The sequence below is a fragment of the Pimephales promelas genome, chromosome 3 (assembly GCF_988280905.1).
Source record: "Pimephales promelas chromosome 3, fPimPro1.hap1.1, whole genome shotgun sequence".
Classification (NCBI taxonomy): Eukaryota; Metazoa; Chordata; class Actinopteri; order Cypriniformes; family Leuciscidae; genus Pimephales; species Pimephales promelas.
This window is the reverse complement of record NC_142771.1, coordinates 41,619,235-41,639,684: the sequence shown is the minus strand read 5'-3', so window position 1 is coordinate 41,639,684 and position 20,450 is coordinate 41,619,235. Positions and strand designations below refer to the sequence as shown.

Below are 20,450 nucleotides of genomic sequence, written 5' to 3'. Positions count from 1 at the left end.
ACACCGCTCTACAGTAATTTGAAACTGATTGCAGTACCAGTTTTGGCCACAATCTTACATACAGCTCCTTTAACTACCAGAACTGCTACAAGTGCAAGTCGAATATTACTACTGTTGTTATTATATATTACTGTTGCAAATTTGTCTAATATACGAGTGTAAACTTTGCTCTGGCTCTTTTGAAAAAATTCTCAATTTTGTTTTGTTTGTTTGGCTCTTCTTGGTAAAAAGGTTCCCGACCCCTATACCTATGGATCCAACATGGCAGCAGACGCGAAGTTACCTTTCGATGCAGCCTTGGATATTGTTCTAAGTAGCTTAGAACGCAAATAAATCTCTGACACATCGTCTTCTTCCTCGTCTAATTTCTTTCGCTCTACATACGTCATCTGGTATAATTGAAACGATTGGCTATGAGCTACGGACAGGTGCATTTGATAGACATTCGTAGCACCCAATAAACGGCTGTGGGCATTCGTAAACCACACCTCAAATACGAGAAAATGAACATGTGGTTCCCAGACCACGTCTCTATGTCAATGAGACATGGTCTTACGTTAGCCAGGCTAGTTAAAGTGATATTTTCGGCAGTAAAGGCTCAGCAGTCAACTATAGCAGTGCAGCACCAGTAGGCTACAGTTTAAGTGCACATTTGCAACGGGGAAAGCATGAAGCTTACTTGACAACATATAAGCCTATCAATATAGTAACGAATAGAAATAACCATAAATAATGCACAGTTATCTGCATCTTTCCTTCTCTTATGTATAGTTACTTTTTAAACACGAAAATCGCATTCAGCATGACATGCAAGTGGTTGCCGTGGTAATGAACAACCTGCTTGTTAAACCTGCTGTTCGGTTCATACTGCTCCGTCTAGTAACTTCTGAACTTGAACGTCTCTTGATTAAAGCTCCAGGTGATGGGTTGCCAGATATCACAAAAAGAGCAAAACAAAGGCTGTATAACTGGAAAGTTTGGTGTAAATAGGTGCTACATAGGCTGAGACGTTTGTACTGGAGAATGACAAAAAACTCATTTTGAGAAACCTTTAAAGATTCAAATATGGGAAATTTAGTCAATTTCTATTGGGAAATAAATGCTCAGGCCCTTAGTAATAATAATCTACAATATTTAAAGCTTGTGAAAAATGATTATTTAATAACATGGCAGGCATATAAGGCCTATAACTGCAGTAACTAACATTAATTAACATGCACAAAGTTGCCGACAAAACCCACGCTAGACAGTTGTCTGAACACAGAACAAGACCAACAGTAGCCGTCACTTTCTAAAAGTCTAATTATCCATTCCAGCACCATATGTAGGTCCCTATGACATCTCTTGTTGGTGCCTTTTCACTTTCTTGTCTGAAAGTGTCAAAGTAATCCACATGACGTGTCTGAGCCAATCACGTTAGCAGAAACCAGCAGTAGCCAATGAGATCAAGACAGACGTCAGTAAACAGACGGAGCGCGGCATGACGCGTTGGAATGCTAACTTCTTGATAAATTCGGGAGAAACTTAGAGCCGCAAGTAAACAAAAAAATAAACATTTTAAATGTATATTTTCAGCATTTTTTATAGTAGCTTAAAAGAACATATATTAAAGGAGTAAACTAACCCAAAAATCACAAAACTGACCACTGCATGAAAAATAAATGATTTTTAGAATTTAATTTGCAGGCCCAAATCACTCTTTGCTGTTGACAATCTCACTAATGAACCACAGCATGTTATTTCTGGATCTGGAGTGCTTGTGGATAGCTTTTCTCTATTCTTTTCAAGAAGAAGAAGTTGTTGTTTTATTTATATAGTGCCTTTCCGTAGCTCAAGATTGCTCTACATTGTACATTACAACACATTTACAAACCCGCACACACATTACAGTCACATACGATATATAGTCACATTATATAAAATAAATGTTAAATAGATATTTTTTAACAGTCTTGAATGTAGCCACAGATGAGATATTGCGAAGTGTAAGGGGTAGTGAATTCCATCATTTTAGAGCATTAACACTAAATGACCTTCCACCTACAGTAGACTACCGGAAACAAGGGATGGACAATAAACCAAGTTCAGCTGATCTAAGGGACCGGCAGGGCAGTAAGTGTAAAGTAGATTAGACAGATATGGGGGTGCAAGACCATTAAATGCATTGAACATTAGAAGCAATACCTTAAAGTGGATACGTGATGCCACGGGTAGCCAGTGAAGGTCTATGTGAGCAGAACGCCTGGTGGAGGTGAGAACTCTTGCAGCTGAGTTTTGAACATACTGTAATCTTGCAATATATTTTTGGGCAGACCAAGAAATAAAGCATTGCAATAATCCAGAGGTGATGTGATTAATGCATGAATTAAGGTTTCAGAGCATCAGCTAAGGTGAGAGAATATCGTAGATGAGCAATATTACGAAGATGAAAAAAAATAGTAAATTCCCTGGTGTTAAATTTAACACCGCTCGGCGTTTATATGGGAACCACCAGCAGGGTGTTAAAAGTAACACTGATACAGTGTTAGAGTTAATGAGATAATTAAGTGATTAATTTAGTGATGATTGAGCATTATCGAAGACACCTGATGATAACAAGCAGAATCACCGAAGGAGAAAATCACAAATTGTAAGCCACCGTTATGGTGATCAGTGTTTGCTTTAGTTGGGCTATTGACCCTTATACTTTCACTTTAAACTTTGTTTGTCTGCTGTTATTGATTTATAACAGTCAAATGAACAAAGAAAACTGTGATCTGAGATTGTTGGTTATGTTATGTTATGACATAATCATGCTATGATCTGAAAAATGAAACTTTTCAGATGAATTGGCTTATTGAATTGGCAGCATATCCGTATTTTTCTTATAACCTAAAATATTCAATAAAAATTATTTTGATCAAATCACTTTAATCTCTATTTAAAAACAAAGACATCAATAATTAGCCTGTGTATCTCAACCATGGTGACATTAATAATCCTTGTTGCCACCAATCACAACTCATTAATGTCTCCCATCATGCATTGCGGTGTGAATAAATTATGATCTGAATTGTCTATGTAATTTACTTTTCCTAATTTAATATTCTGCTCGTCACCATCGTTGAGAAGCATTGACTGAATCTTGAGGTTTGTGTGTGCCTATAAGAAAATTATTATTTTTTAAACAACTTGTAGAAATCCATTATATTATATCTAACATTCTGGATATTTATGCAGAATCTCAGTTATGCTGTGACCTACAAAATTAACCACAAACATATATTTCAAATGATGAATGTCATAATACGACTAACACCATCATATAAATTGTTTCTTTGCTCATCTGGCAGGTATAACTCAGATGCAACAGCCAATTAAAATATAAAGTTAATAATGAAAAGATCAAGAGCCCAACTAAAGCAAACACTCACCTCCATAACGGTGACCTGAAAGTTAGGTTTTCTCTTTGTAATTCTGCTTTAGGTGTCTTGAATAATGCTCAATCATCACTCAATTAATCACTTAATTTTCTCATTAACTCTAACACTGCCTCAGTGTTACTTTTAACACCCTGCTGGTGGTTCCCATATGAACACCGAGCGGTGTTAATTTAACACCGGGGAATTTACTGTGTGAGATCCAAAAGATAGAGTTGAGTCGAATAAGACACCAAGGTTACGAATCAATGATGAAGCCTTAACATGAATTCCATCAATATCAAAGGACTGGTCCATCCTTTTTTTATCATTTAATTTGAGGAAATTAAGAGACATCCAATGCTTGATGTCCCTGATACATGCAGTGAGTGAGTCAGGCAGGGATGGCCTATCGGAGCTGGTGGTAAGATAAATTTGAATGTCATCAGCATAGCAATGGATTTGAAGTCCATGTCTGCGTCTGATGTTACCAAGTGGATATATATATAGATGATGAACAATAGTGGGCCAAGATCTGAACCTTGAGGAACACCCTGTGTAAGCGAAACAGTGGCAGATCTATACCCTTGTGTGCTGATATAATACTTTCTGTCGCTGATGTAGGAAATGAGCCAGGAAAGAGTGGAACCAGCGATGCCAATATCAGAAAGCCGAGAGATCAGTATTTCATGGCAGACTGTCAAAAGCAGCGCTTAGATCAAGGAGCATCAAGATGTTTATTAACCCTGAATTCATTGACAAAAGAATGTCGTTAACCACCCGAAGAAGAGCAGTTTCAGTGCTATGAGATGGGCAAAATCCTGACTGAAAAGGTTCAAAAAGACCATTAACATCCAAATATGATCGCAATTGCGAAGCAACAGCCCTTTCTAGGATTTTGCTTAAAAATGTTAAATTGGATATTGGTCTCTAATTGTCCATGTTTAGATGGTCATGGCCTATGGTTAGATGGTCAAGGTGCCATATGGAATAATTGAGGTAAAAATATCCAAAAAATGAGCTACACACATCAAAAGAATGAGAAGAAATAAGTGCAATGATGTCATTAAAAAACTGGCAAGTTATAGTGCTGCCGAGATATAACCTAAATTAGCATGCTAAATTACTAGCCCCGGCCCGGCAGGTGTCGTAATACCAGTTTCGGCCATGGGAGGCGGTATGTGGGCGGGCAACGTTACCACCAGCCAAACTGCAGTAACACGAGTAAGTCGTGCCGGCTTGTGTGTACTTGAACCTGATGTCATGTCGTGATGTCGTTTGGAAATACAGCCCACTACTAAATTTCAGTTCAGGGATGAGTTAAATAAATGAATGGTCGATATTATGGATGAGGAATACATTTTGGTAAGTTGTAACATATCTTTCAACAGTGTTCGTGTTCTTTTACCATTAGCTAGTAGAGATGATCGGTTCACGTGCGCTAGGGATCTGTCGTCTAACATTTACAAGCGCCAAAACTGCATTTATTGTTTGAATTGCGTAATAAAATTAACAGAATCTGAGAGCTGAGATCGGTCTCTGTGCAAAAATGGACAAAATGGATGTGGCGTGAGAGTGTGTGAAAAGTTGTGTGTCTCACGGTGAATTTGTGAGAGTTGGCAGCTCTGAAAGGCGCAAGCTTGGTCCACATCAGGGAATGCTGTCTGTCAAATTAATTCAAACTAATGATAAAAATGTAACATGAACAAAACGAATACCATAAACTAAAAATGCCTGGGCTTTAATTTTCCCATATCGTCGAAATGCACCGACTTGTCTATGAGACGGCCTTTATAATTTAGTATTGAGATGTTGTTCATTTAGTCTCTAATCTCTGAAAATCTCCAAATGATCCACGTGAAACTGCGGTCTTCCAAACTTTTACTATCGTGTCAATTGATTTGATTAATATGCGCGAGGGAGACATGCAACACAGCACTCGCCCGTGTTGTTTGAAGACATGAGTGTGCGCGGCCGCGGAGGTATTTTTCTGGAGGTATACTGCCCCCATCTGGTATGGAATACGTTCTATGATTTAATTTTTTATCCCAGAGGGCACCTTTAAGAATGGGGGTCACCGCATTTTATCATATGTGTTATGAAGGGTACAACATCGGGGACACACATCTTAAGCAAAACAGTAGGTGTAGGATCAAGCCAACAGGATGTGGAATTTGACTTCACAATTAGATCACTTATGGCAACAGGAGTAGTCAGAGTAAACGCAGAGAAAGAGAGTTTGTTGAGTGAGCTGAGTCAGATTACATTAAATTTGAGTCACTTGTATGATGAGTGTTTTTGGTGATGAATTCAGTTGATTGACTTCAACTTGTCTGAGAAGAATTGAGAAAAGCTATTCACAAGCACCACAGAGCCTAAAATAACATGTTGAGGTGGATTTTTTCAGAAAAAATGAAGTCAATCACGAACCATGAACAAAGATACACCTCATACAAGTGACTCAAATGTTCATTTTATGTAAGCTGATTCAGCTCATTCAACAAGATGTCTGCTTTCACTCTGACGATATCTGCTGCCATTAGTGATCTAATTGTGAAATCTAATTCCACATCCTGCCAGCTTTTAGGCCAATATCTAATTTACCATTCTTAAGCAAAATACTTGAAAAAGTTGTGGCTTCACAATTGAGATTATGCTTACTGTCAGGTGAAAATCAAGGACAAGAAGGCAGAATCATGACACTTACAGGTGAAACTCGGAAAATTAGAATATTGGGCAAAAGTTGTTTTTTAGTAATTAAAATTAAAAGGTGAAACTACTATATTTTGTGTATATAACTATATACATATACACATTATTATACTTTTCAGAGGGCCAACATTTCTGTATTTAAAATCCTTTGTTTATTATAATATTCTAATTTTCTGATATTTTGAATTTGGGGAATAAGCTGTAAGATTTAATCATCAAAATTATAACTTTTGCACAATATTCAAAATTTTCAAGTTTCACCTGTAGATCCTAAAGGTCTTTTGAACCTTTTCAGTCAGCATTTCGCCCACATCATAGCACTGAAACTGCACTTCTTCAGATGGTCCATGGATTCAGGGTTAATAAACCAGTGCAGCATTTCACACAGTCTGCCATTAAATACCCATCTCTCACCTTTTCTGATATTGGCATCACTGGTTCAGGACTTTCCTGGATAATTTCTACATCACGGCAAAAAGTTTTATATCGCTATACAAGGGTATAGATCTGTCACTGCTCCGCTTACACTGGGTATTCTTTAAGGTTCAGTTCTTGGCTACTAAAAACTATTGTTCATCATTTATATATATATCCACTTGGTGACATTATACACATGCATAGACACATGCATATATTGGTGACATTATACACATGCATGGACACATGCATATATTGGTGACATTTTGCATATATTGGTGACATTAGTGACATTATACACATGCATGGGCACATGCATATATTGGTGACATTATACACATGCATGGACACATGCATATATTGGTGACATTATACACATGCATGGACTTCAATTTCACTGGTATGCTGATGACATTCAAATTTACCATGCTCTAATAGGGCATCTTTGCCCAACTCATGTACGTCATGTATCAGGGATATCATTGGATGTCCTTGAATTTCCTCAAGCTAAATAACAACAAAATATTGATGATTGGCTCTGCTGGCTCAGTCAAAAGGATGGACTTATCCTTTGAAGTTGATGGGGTTCATGTTAAGCCTTCTTCATCCATCCTTAACCTTGGTGTAGTTTTGGACTCAACTATCTTTTTGCTCTTATATTTCTGTTTACTCATTTTTCTGTTTTTTTTTCCATTTTTGTAATATTGCACATCTTCGATCTTCTCTCACTCTAGCTGTTGCTGACACCTTAATTTATGCATCAGTCAATTACATTATGTTCTCACCATAACTAGGCATTCTGCTCACATCACTCCTCTGCTACATGATCTTCACTGGTTAATCGTGGCACTACCTATTCACTTTAAAATATTACTTCTAACATTTGATAATGTGGCTATATATGTTTGCAATGTGTGTGAGTGTGTAAATGTATAGACCATTTCACAAGATGTAAACAACACTGGTCCAGAAGCACTTCCTGTTTCAGTTTTTTAACACTACATAAAAGCTGGGATAAAATACAACCAACAGAACATTTAAAACTGAATCAAAAAGTTAAACAAACTTCTTTAAGATGTTTTCTTTACACGTGAAATAAAGAAAACAGTTACAAACTGAAACAGGAAGTGCTTCTGGACCAGTGTTTACATCTTGTGAAATGGTCTATTGTAATGTACAATGTAAAGTGACCTTGAGCTATGGAAAGGCACTATATACATAAACCTTATTCTACGTACCTCAGTATGTTGAGTTGACAGTATGGACTCTTCAGTCCAGCACAGAGCAGCTCCATTCCTGAATCCTGCAGGTCATTGTTACTCAGGTCCAGCTCTCTCAGGGGTGAGTTTGATGATTGTAGAGCTGAAGCCACAATTTCACAGCACTGATCAGTTAGATTACAGGTTGCTAATCTGAAAAAAAAAAGAGTTCTGATTTAAACCCTGAAAATATATTTCCTGGCTGTTGCTCAGCCCGGTGCATAGACCCCATATCTTGTGAAATCGCTACTATTCTGTCAATTTGCAGGACCTGTTGGATGACAGACACACCCGCAGGGCTGCCAACTTTCTCACCCAATTCTCACACTCTCACTCCACACCCCCAATTTCTCACGCTGAAGTGTCAACCCGGTCAGTCAAATGCCTGAAAGATGAGTTTATCTATAGATCTACTTGTTGAACCACTCGTGATCGACTAGTTTTACCGCAAATTAGTTAAATATCCCGTAATCTAGAGTGAGCGTGCATGCGAGACAGATGTTGTGCTCGATGTGGCGTGCATGCACAGCGATTTTGTCATTAGTCATTTTGTATCCGGCACACTTTTGAAAACACTGAGGCACGGATGTACCTAATACAAATAAAACATTTCCAGTTAACTAGCAGAGCATTAATTTAGTTCGCTCTTAAATAAGAGATCTAGCGCTAAAATGTTTTGTTTTTGAAATCAAGCTGAGCGCGTGTTGCTGCTGTCAGCTGCATGGTTCGCGTAGTCTTCACTCGACGTGCACTTCAATCGCCGTTGCGGAGAATCTATTAATTCCGGTGAAATCACAAAATAAAATGCACACAAACATGTCCCTGCTTGATATAGACACTGATGAACATATTCGCTTCACATTTGAGATTATGCTTACAGGTGAAACTCAGAAAATTAGAATATTGTGCAAAAGTTCATGAATTTTAGTAATTAAAATTAAAAGGTGAAACTACTATATTTTGTGTATATAGCTATATACATATACGCATTATTATACTTTTCAGAGGGCCGACATTTCTGTATTTAAAATCCTTTTTTTATTGATTATAATACTCTAATTTTCTGATATTTTTTAATTTGGGGTTTTCATAAGCTGTAAGATTTAATCATCAAAATTATATCTTTTGCACAATATTCAAATTTTTCAAGTTTCACCTGTAGATCCTAAAGGTCTTTTTGAACCTTTTCAGTCAGCATTTCGCCCACCTCATAGCACTGAAACTGCTCTTCTTCAGATGGTCCATGAATTCAGAGTTAATAAACAAGTGCAGCATTTCACACAGTCTGCCATTAAATACCCATCTCTCACCTTTTCTGATATTGGCATCACTGGTTCAGGTCTTTCCTGGATAATTTCCTACATCACGGCAAAAAGTTTTATATCACTAAACAAGGGTATTGATCTGTCACTGCTCCGCTTACACTGGGTATTCTTTAAGGTTCAGTTCTTGGCTACTAAAAACTATTGTTCATCATTTATATATATATATATATATATATATATCCACTTGGTGACATTATACACATGCATAGACACATGCATATATTGGTGACATTATACACATGCATGGACACATGCATATATTGGTGACATTATACACATGCATGGACACATGCATATATTGGTGACATTATACATGGACACATGCATATATTGGTGACATTATACATGGACACATGCATATATTGGTGACATTATACACATGCATGAACACATGCATATATTGGTGACATTATACACATGCATGGACACATGCATATATTGGTGACATTATACACATGCATGGACACATGCATATATTGGTGACATTATACACATGCATGAACACATGCATATATTGGTGACATTATACACATGCATGAACACATGCATATATTGGTGACATTATACACATGCATGGACACATGCATATATTGGTGACATTATACACATGCATGGACTTCAATTTCACTGGTATGCTGATGACATTCAAATTTACCATGCTCTAATAGGGCATCTTTGCCCAACTCATGTACGTCATGTATCAGGGATATCATTGGATGTCCTTGAATTTCCTCAAGCTAAATAACAACAAAATATTGATGATTGGCTCTGCTGGCTCAGTCAAAAGGATGGACTTATCCTTTGAAGTTGATGGGGTTCATGTTAAGCCTTATTCATCCATCCTTAACCTTGGTGTAGTTTTGGACTCAACTATCTTTTTGCTCTTATATTTCTGTTTACTCATTTTTCTGTTTTTTTTTTCCATTTTTGTAATATTGCACATCTTCGATCTTCTCTCACTCTAGCTGTTGCTGACACCTTAATTTATGCGTCAATTACAGTATATTCTCACCATAACTAGGCATTCTGCTCACATCACTCCTCTGCTACATGATCTTCACTGGTTAACCGTGGCACTACCTATTCATTTTAAAATATTACTTCTAACATTTGATAATGTGGCTATATATGTTTGCAATGTGCGTGAGTGTGTAAATGTATTGTAATGTACAATGTAAAGTGACCTTGAGCTATGGAAAGGCACTATATACATAAAACTTATTCTACGTACCTCAGTATGTTGAGTTGACAGTTTGGACTCTTCAGTCCAGCAGAGAGCAGCTCCATTCCTGAATCCTGCAGGTCATTGTTACTCAGGTCCAGCTCTCTCAGGGGTGAGTTTGATGATTGTAGAGCAGAAGCCACAATTTCACAGCACTGATCACTTAGATTGCAGGTTGCTAATCTGAAGGAAAAAAAAAAGAGTTCTGATTATAACCCTGAAAATATATTTCCTGGCTGTTGCTCAGCATATAGACCCCATATCTTGTGAAATCGCTACTATTCTGTCAATTTGCAGGAGCTGTTGGATGACAGACACACCCGCAGGGCTTTCAACTCTCTGACCCAGTTCTCACACTCTCACGCCATACCCCCAATTTCTCACGCTGAAGTGTCAACCCGGTCAGTCAAATGCCTGAAAGATGAGTTTATCTATAGATCTACCTGTTGAGCCACTCGTGATCGACTAGTTTTACCGCAAATTAGTTAAATATCCCGTAATCTAGAGCGAGCGTGCATGCGAGACAGATGTTGTGCTCGATGTGGCGTGCATGCACAGCGATTTTGTCATTAGTCATTTTGTATCCGGCACACTTTTGAAAACACTGAGGCACGGATGTACCTAATACAAATAAAACATTTCCAGTTAACTAGCAGAGCATTAATTTAGTTCGCTCTTAAATAAGAGATCTAGCGCTAAAATGTTTTGTTTTTGAAATCAAGCTGAGCGCGTGTTGCTGCTGTCAGCTGCATGGTTCGCGTAGTCTTCACTCGACGTGCACTTCAATGGCCGTTGCGGAGAATCTATTAATTCCGGTGAAATCACAAAATAAAATGCACACAAACATGTCCCTGCTTGAAATAGACACTGATGAACATATTCGGTATTGATGAGCGAGAGAAAAAAAACACTCTTTGCAAAAGATCTCTGACCTCTGACACTCTTGGCAAAAGATCTAACACAAGACCATTGAAAATCTCAAACAAATACTTGCGGATCTATGCATTTATCTATGGGTTGAGCAGAAAGGCAGCACACTTTGACAAGTTTGTACCCAGCACTTTTGAAAATGCACTTCCGAATGCGTCTCTGTCCCCAGCATATTTCAAACCAAACTGACGCCCGTGGAAGTAAGCGAGCGAGAGACCTTGCGTATGCAGAAAGCACTTCCTGTTTGTTTTCTTTATTTTACTAAATCGCAAAGTCTTGTCGTTATTGTGAGTGTACACAAATAAAAGAAGAAAATGGCTCAGAGCGCAACTTAAATAGGCAGTCAGCTCCGCCTGTTTTGGCGGGCTGAAAAGCCATTTGTCTGTGCAGGTGTACAGAAGTGAACCAATCGGGCTTCAGTATTTTGGAGAAAACGGAGTTTCCCCATAAGCATCTGGAATAACTCTGATGCAAATGCTCATTCCCATTATCTCAGTGAACCAAGTAACCGTTAGTATCACTTGTGTTAGTATCACATTATTTTAGTAAGTAACTGGAACGTTATGTTTTATGTATGAAATGTTTATAAATCTATCTGTTTATTGCATGTATGAAAGTATGAGTATGAAGTATGAAACACTGATCAAAAACATAAATCAAATGAATACAGAATACAGGTAATACTAATCTATCTGATCTACTTTACTCCTACAACCCTGCCCAGTCTCTTAGATCAAGCGGAACTTGTTTTTGTTTTGTTTTTTTGTCCACTGGAGGAGGAAAGTCATTTAGTGTTAATGCTCCTAAATTATGGAATTCACTACCCCTTACACTTTGTTATATATAATATATGGCTACCCTCGAAACTCAGCTAAAAAAACATATCTATTTAACATGTCATTTCGATAATGTGGCTCTATGTATCCTTATATATTTGCAATTTGTTTGAGTGTGTAAATGTAATGTACAATGTAAAGTGACCTTGAGCTATGGAAGGGAACTATATACATAAAACGTATTGTAAGTACCTCAATATGTTGAGTTGACAGTTTGGACTCTTCAGTCCAGCACAGAGCAGCGCCACTCCTGAATCCTGTAGGTCATTGTTACTCAGGTCCAGCTCTCTCAGGGGTGAGTTTGAGGATTGTAGAGCAGAAGCCACAACTTCACAGTGCTGATCACTTAGATTGCAGGCTGTTAATCTGAAAAAAAGAGTTCTGATTAAAACCCTGATGAAATGAAAATTGTGGATAAGTAGTGGATAAGACACATGCCTTTGGTGTGAGAGACCCGGGTTCGAATCCACTGTGGGACACGAATGTGTCCCTGAGCAAGACACTTAACCCCTAGCTGCTCCAGAGGCGTGCAACCTCTGACATATATAGCAATTATAAGTCGCTTTGGATAAAAGCGTCAGCTAAATGTAATTGTAAATGTAATGAAAATATATTTCCATACATTTATAATTCATATAATAACTATATATTGAAAATTAAATGAAATAATATATTGAGTTAATATATTAAAATATATTATATGCAATATATAAACTATTTTTTTTATGTTAGACTAGTGTGTATTCCTGAGTTACTTTCAATCAATTGAGTTGTTTCTGTCACTCAAAGTAATGAGTTGAGTTTGTGTGTAAAGTTAATTAAGGGTGCGTGTTGAAAACATGTAGTCTAATTGGTCACCAAATTAGTTCAGTTCAAAATATTCATAATTCTGAAGCAAATAGTAGCCTAAATGATTTTAGTTAAACCAAGACAATATTTTTACAATGTGTGGAAACTGATTTCCTAAACCCCTTACTGCACACCCTACATTTTGGCAAGTGGGGCATAAATGACTAGCCTGGTAATACCAGACTCTGCTACTTCACTTTGCTTCATAGACAGAGTCTGGAATGGCATAATAGAGATAGGGCTGTAGTCAACCAAAGAAATCCTTAGTCGACCAAAGTCTTGTCCTGTGCAATGATTAGTCGACCAAAAAAAAGAAGACGGGATGTTTTGATTGAACATTTTTTTAACAATTGTCATAGAGATTTTATAAAACAACAATGAAAAAACATCAAAAATACATAAAACTATAATAATAATTCTTTGCAAATTAAGTGATTTTTTTTTAACTGCAAAGTGAGGAGCTCCATCCTAGGCCTGTAGTGACAATCACAATCGCGCACCTGAGCACACCACACACTACAAAAATATAACTGATATCTGCCAAATACTGAAAAATCTCAACAAACGCTCTCATTTATACAGGCTGTATATTCTTCTTTACTTTCAAAGCTATGGGTTTCGTCCAACTGATCTAAGCATTTTAAAACAAACACACACACACACAAAATAGCCTAAAAAACAATCCTAATAATAATAGTCTGTATTGTAGGACCGCATATATAGGTTTATTTACATGTGGGGATTTTTTACATCAGAGTGCGCACATCTTTTGCGCAACATATACACAGCGTTTTTTTCCACGGTTGATGGAAAATAAGCTAATGCGCGTTGCAAAAATCTAAATTCGGATCAATTATTTTTCATGGTATTTTTAAGTGCCCGCGAAAAAAACATGTGCATATTCATTAACGCGATTTATCGCATTACCAAAAACCGGCACATATCTACAATTAAATGAATACAGAATACAGGTAATAATAGCAAAAAACCCACCCCCAAACCTACACCTTAAGGCCAATTTATACTTCTGCGTCGAGGGTACGCCGTAGTGTACGGCGTTGGCTTCGCACGTAGGCGACGCCGTTGTGAGCATTTATACTTCTGCGTTCAGGTCTTGGTTGCTCTGCATTACTGCTCCGAAACGCTAGTAGGCGGCGGAGGGTTTTAATGTTCCACTGTGTTTAGATTCCTCGCGGCTAGGTTACTACAAGCAATAGCGACTGAAAGAGAGTGGATCATGTTGGAGTTGGAGCTTATTGGGGTGGAAAAACAGTTCATTTTAGTGAAATTACTAAAACTGAAAGGCAGAAATGAGAGAAGACGTCAGAGGAGATGGTACGTGTGGAAATGTGTGAGAAGGTACATGCGGAAATGCGTATGAGGAAATACGATGATACCAAGCCGACCAATCACCGATCTTGCGGTCCGCGTCGTTGCGACGTGTAGTTACATTTTTGAAGAGGTGCGCGTCAGGCAACGCGGAAGGGTACGCGGTATGGGACGCGTCTGTGCGTGTGCTACGCCGTACCTACTGCGCGCACCCTACGCAGAAGTATAAATTGGCCTTAAGCTTAAACCTAACCTATCCATAACATTTAAATTTACTGTAGAGTTTCATAATTAAAATACTTTAAAAACTGATTAAAACAAAAATGATTACTTACAAAGTCTGGTGATCTATGTTATACGACTGGTGATCTATGTTTTATGATCTGTATGCCTAATCCCTAGGTGGCGATAGTGAAGCTTAAATAGCAAGGAAAGTGAAGTAGGAGAAGAGCAGTAGTGACGACATCAGCGATTTCAGAGGGGAGGTCTCTGATGACATTCTGAATGGCTGTTTCATTGTGATTTGAGATAAGGGGCGTGTTTATTAGGGGTGTAGTTTGTAGTACTGCGGGCCGCAGTCGGACACACTCTGAGCACCACATTGAGTCCCTTTTGCGTGGCATATTGTGATTAATAACACTCTAACATGTCAATTACTTTAAGTAGTACAATGAAATTTAGGAAATATAACACTTTAGAATATTGATTTGTAAAATTTGTGAATCGATGCGAATCGGCAGAAGATAGAACCACAATTCATATGTGAATTGTTTTTTTCCCACCACCAATCAACCAATCAGATTCATGCATTCAACAGCCCCGTAGTATACATTTATATAAAGCACACATTATTCTTAACATTAATTAATGAATGAAAATCAAACTCAAACCTCAGTATGTTGACGCCGCAGTTTGGACTCTTCAGTCCAGCACAGAGCAGCTTCAGTCCTGAATCCTGCAAGTGATTGTTTCTCAGGTCCAGCTCTCTCAGGGAGGAGTTTGATGACTGTAGAACTGAAGCCACAACTTCACACTGCTGATCAATTTGCTTACATGCTGTTAATCTGAAAAAAGAGAGGACTCTTGTTAAAAGGTTATGATCAGTCAAGAGCTTGTTAATAATGGAGAAGCTTCTGAGCACTGGAGAGACGTTAGAGAGCAGGAAGGCCTGGGTTGCATTTTTATTTTACATTACATGCACTTACATGTTCTTACAGTACTTCCTTTAGAAAGTACTGGGTGATACAAGGTAACTGCATGGGTTAAGATTAGGTTTAGGGGTGGGTTCATGGTTAGCACCTATTTAGTACCCAGTTATTGTAATTACTATAGACCCCTTTTGCGGCGACGTCACAGTTACAAAGTGAAAACTGGAGGCGGCTAACACAAACCAGCACAGATTCGGCTACGTAATAAGGAGCTTAAATTATTGTTACTTTTATTAAATGTCATCTTGTTGTGTTGTTTGGTGCAAGAATTGATGAAAAATGAATATGCTGTATCTGGAATTTTTATTTCTAGAAAATATTCACATCATTAAAATCACACCGTAATGTCACTCTTTGCATTGTCGTCGTCTCGGCACTGGCTCGGCAGAACTGCGGATCGTACACACAAGTCTTGTACAGGTCCATATAGGCATCTAAAGATTTATATGCCATCAGTTTCTCTTCATGATCGGTTTCTCTATAAGGTAGGTGTAGAAGTCAGGCCACTCAACCGAGGTAACGTACGTTAATCCTGTCAGATCGTCCATGCATTGAGTGAGCTTGTAGGCGGCTACGGGTCGGCAAATCTGGTTCTATCCGTTAAAAATAACTTTTGGAAATAACAATCGCGGTCCTGGACACTGAGTGACCTTATGCTACGTTCACACCGGACGCGAAAAGGGTGTCAGGCGCGAATTATTTCAATGTTAAGTCAATGCAAAGACGCTTTACGCGCGTGAAAAATTCCTGCGGCACGAATGAGCCGTGGAGCGCGGCGCGGAAGACGCGAATACGCCTCATTCGCGCGAATGCGCGAATTGAGCGTCTGGTGCGTTAAGCGCGTTACGCGCGAATGTGCCATTTGTGCATTCACGCGTTTGACGCGAATTCGCGTCTGCCGCACGAGTTGAAAAATCTGAACTTTGGCGTGAATTCGCGCCGCGTTAACCAATCAGGAGCCTAGCTGCTTGCTCATGTGTGAAGTGTCTGGATGCTTCAAAAAATTATTTTGTTAATATGACTAGTGGGATTATGCACAACAAAGCAAATGTTTTATCACTTAAAACAATATTTCTATATACGAGACATGTTCATTTTGTATTGAATGTTATTCATTCCATAGCTAGATTATATAAAATAGTATTATGTTGTAAAGACAATCAACATATGTGCATAAATTTGTGTCTGGACGTGAGAGAGAGAGAGAAAAAAAAAAATCACAGGACAGGTTAATAACTTTTGAAGGCTGGCTCTATTTATCATCAAAATAAATGACAGCTAGATTAGATGGATGAGGGCGAGGGTGATCCTCGCTCCGATGCGGGACACCATGTCATCAAACTGGGCGCGTGACAGGCGGAAGTACCGCTGACAGCGGCCCTCATCCAGCGCAGCTCCTGGAGCGAGCAAATGGTGAAACTTGCCAAACGGTTCGGCTCCGAAGGGTCCGGTGGACACAAATATACGGCGACGATGATCCCCACGCCGCTGTTCTGCTCTCCAGAGTAAATACAGAGCGGTAACTCTCTTGATGAATGCTCGGTCGACATAAAAACAATGGCCGCCAACGGATTTCGATTCTGACGCGCGTAAAAACAAAAGTTTGAAGCGAAATTTACGCGCGTCAGAATCGAAATCCGTTGGCGGCCATTGTTTTTATGTTTGGTTATGCCAGTTTCGCTCTTGACATGCGAAATAACACAAAGTGGTCAAGCGTCAAACTAGACGCGTCAGGCGCGAACGTAGCATTACACATTAAGATAAAATCTGATTTTCTCCAGTCATTGGTAAAAAACAAGCTAACAATACTTGCTAACTAGCGTTAGTAAAGCGGCCAGAGGGATCATTCTGCCTCCACCTAAGCTCCGCCCACAAAAAAACGTCACCATGTTTACCAACTGAAAAGGGGTCTATTATAACATATTAATTAGTATATGTAATAAGTTAATAGTATGTACATGAAAAAAGTACTCTAAAATAAAGTGATTTCAAATCCTGATAACGAATGCCGAGGTTGCTTTATTTCTGATTTATTATTATTATTATTTTGCTGTTTTACAGAAGGTATGATGTTGCTAAAGTACAGCTATTTTATCCATTTTACTCAAACTGTCTGATGCACCAGCTGTTAGATGTTGTGCGTGTAGGGTAACCAGATTTTTTATGGAGGAATACAAGATGGGATGGGCAGGCAAGCCCCCCCCCCCCCCCCTCACACACACACACAAATAAAAGTATCTATCACAACTTCGCATGACAAAATTTTGCTTGACAAAATGGCAATATGACTAAACATTTCATGATTTGAGAAATTATTCCATAATAATGACATCATATAGCTATTTTATTTTTGTTACATAAAAAAGAACAAAGCAAAGTGACAAACAATATGACAAATTCGACAGTGATAAAAATTGAATAAACTACAGCAGGTTTTGTAACGTACGGACAGAGACGGTCGGATCCATGCGAAAACAAAGACATTGCTTAGTTGAAAGACAGTAAAAGTGTGTGCGGGGGAAGGGGGTTCAGCTCTTTGCTCTCTCTCTCTCTCTCTCTCTCAGTCAACATGCACCCTGTCACAACTAAATCACTGATCAATTAAGGTTTTGGCAGCACAAAAAAATCTTCAATGTAATAAAAACCCTGATTTGGGATTGTGCACTGTGTGAGAGAGCACTTCTGGTGTGTCATTCAGCACGATACCGCATTGAGTTCTTTTTTCAAAACTTACTCCACATAATAACTCTTTTTGAAGATCCTCTTTAAATGTACACACACGCTTCTTTGACATATTCACATCTGACTTGATCTCCTTCGCTCTCTCTAATATGCTGCCTTCACCAACTGCAAGTTAATCGATTACGAATTGTGATAGGATGTTATTTTTGTTCTCCAAAATGATGAGATTGGCTGCCTTTGATTAGGAAATTCTCACGAGACAGAAAACTACTATTCACTTTGATGATCACAAAACATGATTTTCTCATTATAATTTGGGAAATTTAAAATAGAGATGAAAGACAGGACGTGTGGTCACCCTATGCACATGTGACGTGTGAGTTAATTATTTTCAGCGGTGGAGCAATGAAGGGAGGGGGTGTTGATTTCATATATTGACAGTGTTTCTCAGAAACTGCTTTCTGCTACTTTACAGAATGAATGTGAAACTCAAACCTCAGTATGTTGACGCCACAGTTTGGACTCTTCAGTCCAGCACAGAGCAGCTTCAGTCCTGAATCCTGCAAGTGATTGTTACTCAGGTCCAACTCTCTCAGGGAGGAGTTTGATGACTGTAGAACTGAAGCCACAACTTCACACTGCTGATCAGTGAGATTACAGGCTGTTAATCTGAAAAAAAAGAGAGGATTCTTGTTAAAAGGTTATGATCATCCTGGTCCTGTGTTGATAATTAGGGATCGACCGATATGGAATTTTTAGTGCCGATACCGATTTTGTACCCATCAGCCTTAACCGATGACCGATACGGGCTGCCGATTTTCTTGAGCCGATATTTGGAGCCGATACATTTTGCTCCCTCAATTTACATCATAAAAATGACATGATGTTAACAAATGTTACAGGTCTCAATTTAATAAAAGTAACATTTAATTAACTTCAAAAAAAATATTTTTAACAAATATTAAAAACATGAGGTAGAACAAAAAAAAGTTCAGTGCTGAAAATAAATATTTAAGCATAAATTAAATAATTAGAGCGAGCTGTGCAGCTGTGGTAACGTTATTAGTCTGCAACCGCGGGCGTGTTTTTCCACGTTCAAATATTAATTTTCACCTTCAAAATTAATACATATTCGAATGTAGAATATTCATAGACAGCCCTAATGCATACTGAACGGATAGCCTACACCGGGGGTCCCCAACTGGCGGACCGGGGTCCAGGTCCGGACCCCGATACCTTTTTATCCGGACCTCTAAACATTTTTGTTTAAAAGTTTTGAAAAAAAAAAAAAATTACCGAAAGTAATTTTTGAACAGGCGTGCGCGCGGGCAGCTGCAAGAGCCGGGGTCCGGAGAGATCACAAACTTTGGCTTGTACACAACACATTACTAAGACATTCGTGAATGGATTATTATGGCTTTATCCAAAATAAGAAAAGTGGACTCAGAAAACCGCATCTTTCGAGATGAGTGGACTGAAGCGTATGCGTTCATTTTGCCGTCATCGAGCTCTACGAGGCCCGTGTGTCTTATTTGTTCGGAGTCTGTTGCTGTTGTTAAAAGTGGAAACATCAAGCGGCATTTCGAGACAAGACACAAAACTTTCAATGAAAATTACCCGCCAGGATCACCCGCGAGGACGAGGAAAATTTGTGAACTGAAAGGACAGTATGAGCGCGCAACACGGGTGATAACACAGTCCCTTACAGCACAGCAACGAGCCTACGAGTGCTCACTTCGAGTACAGTGGATTTTAGGCAAACACAAAAAGCCTTTTACTGACTCCGGAATGGTGAAAGAATGTATGGAGGCGTTGGCAGACACGTTGTTCGAGGGTAAAGAAGGACAGCAGCTAAAACAAAAGGTTCGTCAGATTCCTTTATCATCCACAACAACAACAAGAAGAGCTGAGCTACTGTCGGAAGATGTGCAGTCCCAGCTTGACAGCGCCATCCAAAGTGCCCCGTGCATTGCGTTAGCTGCTGATGAATCAACTGACGTAAGTGATAACGCTCAGCTCTTGGTGTATGTCCGATTCTATCGTGAGGAGACTAAAACATTTGTAGAGGACATTTTAGGTGTCACAGCTTTAAAAACGCACACCAGGGGAGAGGACATATATTTGGCCATTAAGGAAATGCTGACACAGAGGAGAATCGATCTAAAAAATGTTGTCTCCATCACCACTGACGGGGCCCCGTCTATGATGGGAAGAGAAAAAGGTGCAGTCAGTCGACTGAAAGAGGACAACCCAGAGCTCTTGTCATATCACTGCATTATCCAC

At 38.7% G+C, this 20,450-nt stretch overlaps 1 protein-coding gene across 7 annotated transcripts in view; it reads right to left on the bottom strand.

Annotated features, from left to right (window-relative positions):
• Positions 1-20,450, bottom strand: part of LOC120466852 (NACHT, LRR and PYD domains-containing protein 3-like) — a 54,960-nt gene that overhangs the window by 22,541 nt on the left and 11,969 nt on the right. For 2 of the 7 annotated variants that reach the window (XM_089128915.1, XM_089128919.1), the window contains exons 5-9: positions 18,663-18,836; positions 15,168-15,341; positions 12,292-12,465; positions 10,343-10,516; positions 7,766-7,939 (exon numbers count right to left, since the gene is read on the bottom strand). In XM_089128915.1, coding sequence (XP_088985041.1) covers positions 7,766-7,939; positions 10,343-10,516; positions 12,292-12,465; positions 15,168-15,341; positions 18,663-18,836 — 870 coding nt within the window. The remainder of the gene's footprint in view (positions 1-7,765; positions 7,940-10,342; positions 10,517-12,291; positions 12,466-15,167; positions 15,342-18,662; positions 18,837-20,450) is intronic. The other 5 variants (XM_089128916.1, XM_089128920.1, XM_089128918.1 and 2 more) reach the window with 3 other exon arrangements.